The 5,596-nt window shown below is 44.1% G+C and overlaps 1 protein-coding gene across 1 annotated transcript in view; it reads left to right on the top strand.

The window, feature by feature from the left end:
• The window catches only part of NEB (nebulin), a 102,255-nt gene that overhangs the window by 91,300 nt on the left and 5,359 nt on the right, over nucleotides 1-5,596 (top strand). The window contains exons 109-111 of the mRNA XM_042827044.1: nucleotides 3,685-3,777; nucleotides 4,951-5,043; nucleotides 5,324-5,416. Coding sequence (XP_042682978.1) covers nucleotides 3,685-3,777; nucleotides 4,951-5,043; nucleotides 5,324-5,416 — 279 coding nt within the window. The remainder of the gene's footprint in view (nucleotides 1-3,684; nucleotides 3,778-4,950; nucleotides 5,044-5,323; nucleotides 5,417-5,596) is intronic.

Below are 5,596 nucleotides of genomic sequence, written 5' to 3'. Positions count from 1 at the left end.
AGCTCGGTATCTGTCCATTTGAAAAGAAGAAAATTCCCTTCTCATCCTGTTAATACCCTTTTAACACCCAGAGTTACCCTCGTTCACCTGTAATCAACTGACACCAAAAACAGTGTCCCATGCCCCTTGTTTTGGTGGTATTGGAACGGGTTGCCCAGGGAGGTTGTGGATGCCCCGTTCTTGGACGTGTTCAAGGCCAGGTTGGACGGGGTCCTGGGCAACCTGATCTGAATGTGTGTGTTTGGTGGCCCTGCTGGGCAGGGGGGTTGGAACTACATGATCCTTGAGGTCCCTTCCAACCCGGGTGATTCTGTGATTCTGTGATTCTGTGATTCTGTGTGATTCTGTGATTCTGTGTGTATTCCTACATAATGGTTACTAACCACATTTTTATTCCTATCTTTTGATTAGTTCTCTTAATTACGGTAACTTTTAAATTCTGTATTCCAGGGTTTGTTTTGTTTTTGCTTTGAAGGTTGGTTTTCTTTACTCTCCGCTTTCCCTTTCATTAATTGCTTCAATCCTTGGTTCCTGGTTTGATTTTGCTGTGTGTTAAAACAAAACTGTCTCTGCTTTGATGCAGACTGTAGGATGAGCTCAGTGCCCTGATAGGTGATGGTGATGTTAATGGTTGAGGTTAAAGGTAGCAAAAATTGTTCCTTTATTTGTTTAGCATTGTCCTTCACATCTTCCTCGAGGAGTTCATTACCATGGCTGCCAAATGGTGGCACCCAGGCCTGCAGCCATGCTGGAGCCAGTTGGGCTGGGCACAAGGCCACAGCATTGAGGTGTTCTACAGGGAGAGCAAGGTTGCAAGCAAGGCAGGCCAGCACTGGTTTTTGTTTCCTATGGGTTTTTTTGTTAATCCATCACTTTGCAGCCCAGAAAACCACCTCTCTTGTGTTCCACTTGGTCTCTCAGCCAGCAGTGTTGCTGTTGTCTGCTTGTTGCTGCTCTTTTCTCACAGCCATATTGTCTACAGGTGTTGTACAAAGAGAACGTGGGGATGGGGACCCCCACCCCTGTCACTCCTGAGATTGAGAGAGCCAAACGCAACCAAGAACACGTTAGCTCGGTATCTGTAGTCTGAGAAGCATAAACCTCCCGTCTGACTTCTAAATAATTTTAACACCCAAAGTTTCTTTTTCCCTTATAATCAATCTAAAAACAAATTTTCTTTTCCCTTTGAGTTTTTTTCCCTGTTTAATCATTACTTACATCATTCTTGTTCCTCTGTTTTGATCTCAAAATCGTAATGATAATAACAACTTCTGGATCCCACCTTTCTCTTGACTCTGATCTCCTTTGAACGATTTTTGTTCTGAAATTATATCAACTGTTTCCTTTTGTTAATCATCTCAGTGTAATCTCGTGTGGGTTTTCTCCTGATTTTATCTCCTTTCCCTTTTAAAAACTGAACTATTCATGGTGTGATCCCAGCCAGTGGGGATGAGCTCAGTGTCATGGTGCTCTGATAGGGGCTGGTTTAACCTGCTGTGTGTGCTCTGCTTTTGGAATGGGTAAATGAAACAGATTTACTCCTTTGTTCCTTTTTTGGTTGTCTTTGTGGCCTTCTGCCTTTAGGAAGTCTACATCTACTATTGCAGAGAGGTTTTCTTACAGGTGCAGAGAAGCAAACTCTTTGCAAAGTATGTCATCGTTACGAGGAAGGTTTTAGTTTTTCATCCAGGCTTTGGCTCAGGGCAACCTTGAATAACGCTTGGTCTCTTTTCCCATTAAGCTGCGTGCTGCTGTTGTTTGCCCGTTCCTTTTGGTGTTTTAACGTACCTGTGTTACCCACAGGTGTTGTACAAAGAGGAGCTGGGGACAGGGACCCCAATACCTGTCACTCCTGAAGTTGAGAGAGTCAAACGCAATCAAGAGCACATCAGCTCGGTACTTTGTGGGGGGAGAGATGTGTTCCTTAACTCCCCATGAACTGAGCTGTTTAATCTTTATTAAAAACGGAATGGCTCCTCTCCTTCCTTCCACGTAATCAGTTTAATCAAGTTAAAAATTCCTCCTTTCTCTTTCACTGTATTTTGCAGTGCTACTTACGTTCCACTTCTTCACCTGTGTAATTATTTACATGACTCTAAATACCCTTAACCATTTTGCTCCCTGTTTCAACTTCCTTTTAATATATACTTGTGTGTGTTGTGTTCTTGGGGGATTGTTTTTTGTAATTGCTTTCCCACTGTAGTGCTCTTGTTATGGAATCAGGAGGATTCCAGCAGGCTCTGAAGGCTGTCTAGAACCTCCCCTCCACCACGGAGGTGCATTTGCTCTGTGTTATGGTGACAGCTTCTGGATTGGGTTTGTTGTACCTGTAAGATAAAGGCATGGACACGTTTGCCATCATAATCCAAGCCTTCAGGGCAGCTTGTAGCACAAGAGAGCAGATGATACTATCCACAGGACTCAGATATTTGGCTTTGTGTGGGATGTGATGATTTCTGCGCTCTGATTTCTTTGGATGCTTCTTGTTGCTGTGCAGGTGTTGTACAAAGAGAGCGTGGGGATGGGGACCCCCACCCCCATCACTCCAGAGATGGAGAGGGTCAAACGCAACCAAGAGATCTGTAGCTCGGTACTTTGCCAAGACAAAACATCTCCTGTAACTCGACTGAAATGAACAACTTAACCGTTTTAATGAGTGGACCTTGTGACACTTAACTGGAAAATGATGCTGACCCTGGCTCTAAAGCCACTTTAATAAGCCATCACTTCTTACCGTGGCTTACTGTGGTTTACATTGACTGTGTTAACGTGGTGCAGTTGGATTGGTTTTAAGGCTAATTTTAACGCCCCTAATCCTAAAATCTTATAACAAACAGTTCCTTTATTTTCTCTGCAGTGCTGATGCACTTTATAATAATTTAAATCTCCATAACATCGTCAGCACAGTGTTTTGTAGTCTCATTTGCAGTACTTACTTGTCTATTGAGTCATCACCGTATGCCAGGCCCTACTTCTCTACTAAAAGATTGCTGTGTACCTTGAAATTTATCTATAATACCTTGGCCCTGTGATAATGAGTACAAGGAAAAGATGCCTTTGTGTTTGTCTACGGAGAGAGCTCTTTGTTTACTGTTGGCTCCTTTCTTATGTCTCATAGGTGTTATATAAGGAGAACATAGGGAAAGCCACCCCAACCCCTGTGACTCCTGAGATGGAGAGAGTCAAACGCAATCAAGAGATCATTAGCTCGGTACTCGACAGGAAACCAATTCCTAAAGACCTGATGTCTGTAACACACAGTAGCAGTTTTACTTATCTCTGCTTCCTAACTCTTAAAAAAAGAAAAAGAAACACCCCTGTCAGGTAGCATGAGCACCCCCAGTTTGTGCTTGCAAACGAGTTGTGATTTCTCCTCCCCTGTTTAACAGTATCTGAAGCAGGATTTAACTAGAATGGTTTGCCCTCTGATTTATTATTTTTTAAGGCCATTGTTTCTTTGCAATTTCTTTAACTGTTTCTTGTAATGACCTTGCTTTTACACACAGTTGATAATGGATTAATGGCAAAGCTCCCGTTGCTTCTTTCAGGAATCGCAGTGGCCCTACATCTAACCCCTTAGAAGCATAATAACCAGAAGCTGTTATTGTACGTGGTTGTTTGTGGTTTCTGTGCTGCTGGAAGTACGTTCTTAATGATGTTTGGATACTCCCTTGTATCCTATAGGTTTTGTACAAAGAAAATGTGGGGAAAGTGACCCCAACACCAATCACTCCAGAGATGGAGAGAGTCAAACGCAATCAAGAAATCATTAGCTCGGTACCTTACAAATAGATGTTTTTTCCCCTTTGTCTCTATAGTAATGTTAATCAAGTAACATTCTAACTACGTACTGAACACTGATTTTAATGTAAAAAATAGATTTGTTTCTGCCAGTTAATCTTCCCCTTTCTATAATAAACTTGGCTTTAGTGTTAACATTCTGATCTGAGAACTTAGGAGCTCTCTGCAGCTCAGTTTGTCTCACTTGGGCTCTATCCAGCCAACACCAGCACACTGCTGTCCCTGGGGAAGTGACCCCCAGCTCCATCTCTCTGTGCTGCGTCTGTAAGCTGTTGTTGTCCTTGCAGGGGTATTTGAATTCAGTGGGAGAAAACCCCAACCCAAACACTGGGAAAACCCCACCTGAGTTGCACTGCTTGAGGCGACCTTAACCAGAATCCCACCCGGTGGCACAGGGATGTTTTTAGGTAGGACACCAGCAGTCAGGGTTTGGGCACAGAGGGGATCCTCTCCTTGGCCTGGATCTTGACCAGCAGGGTCGATAGAGCAGTCCTTAGTTCTTGGGGTCCCTGGTGGCTTCCTTGAGCCTGTGGAGCCAAGGTTGAAGCTGTAGCTGGATAGAGCCCTTCAGTTTAACCCGAACAAACAGTAGTAACAAGCTTCTCTTTTTCAGTTTATTTTTCTTACCCCTCCCACTAGCTCTGGATGTTTGGCTTTTTGCGGTGATCTGTAATCTGCCACTACTGATTTGAACTCTGATAACTACATAATTCCCCGTGTTGGAATCCTTTTGAATGTTCTTGCTTTTTTGTGAGATGCCGGATGCGTGTTCTGTATCCCACAGGTGTTGTACAAAGAGAACTTGGGGCAAGCAACCCCCACCCCTCTCACTCCTGAGATGGAGAGAGTGAAACGCAATCAAGAACAGATTAGCTCGGTATTGTCCACGAGACGTGAAGGGGCTAAGATAGAGATGTTCTCTTTTTGAATGACTCAAGTTGCCTGGTTTTCATTTAACCCTCTAATTTTTCCCCTCGGATGTAGAAACTTATCATGTCAAATTACAGTGAATCTCTATTTTTCATCACTTAACTTTTTAATATTTTTTCCTCACTTAATTTTTTCCCTTCGTAACGAATGGTGTTCATTCTAAAACCAGTCACGCCAGTTGTGATCTGTACACTTGTGACGTTGCTTTGTGGTCTGTAGGTTGTGTACAAGGAAGGCTTAGGGAAGGCGACCCCCACGCCGGTCACTCCTGAGATGGAGCGAGTCAGACGCACCCAGGAACAAATCAGCTCGGTACTGAAAGAGGAAGATACCTGCCTAAGATTAAAAATAACCCTTGTGAAGAAAATCCACCTCTAATTCAGCCCCGTTCTCTCTCTCTGTTCCATGGTTTTGCCTATTTATTTTCCCCTTTTCTTGCTTTCGCTCAAGCAAATAACTTCTTAGCAGCTTTATTTATTTCCCAAGATCTTTTCTGTCCCTGCAGTGCTGAGTATGCTTACCCAATAACAGCACCAGCAGAATGAGCTGCTGGGTGAGCTGCTCTGACTTGTACGCACGTTGTGTACTCTAGGTGTTGTACAAAGAACAGCTGGCAAAAGGCACCCCAACCCCGATGACCCCTGAGATGGAGAGAGCCAAGCGCAACCAGGAAAACATCAGCTCGGTGAGTGCTTCAGGATGTTACAAACAGCACTCCTCCACTTTGGGCATTCCTTTATGGTTACGGGAGTGGCAGTGTTTAGCCTTTCCTCCCTCTCTTCTTCCCTTCCTTCCTTCCCTCCCTCCCTCCCTCCCCCCCTTTCCTCCCTCTCTTCTTCCCTTCCTTCCCTCCCTCCCTCCCCAC

Source organism: Centrocercus urophasianus, unplaced genomic scaffold, assembly GCF_019232065.1.
Source record: "Centrocercus urophasianus isolate 14NV4802_14NV808 unplaced genomic scaffold, USGS_Curo_1.0 seq_28, whole genome shotgun sequence".
In the NCBI taxonomy this organism is placed as follows: Eukaryota; Metazoa; Chordata; class Aves; order Galliformes; family Phasianidae; genus Centrocercus; species Centrocercus urophasianus.
Note: the sequence above shows the minus strand (reverse complement) of the source record. Positions and strands in the feature narration are given on the sequence as shown.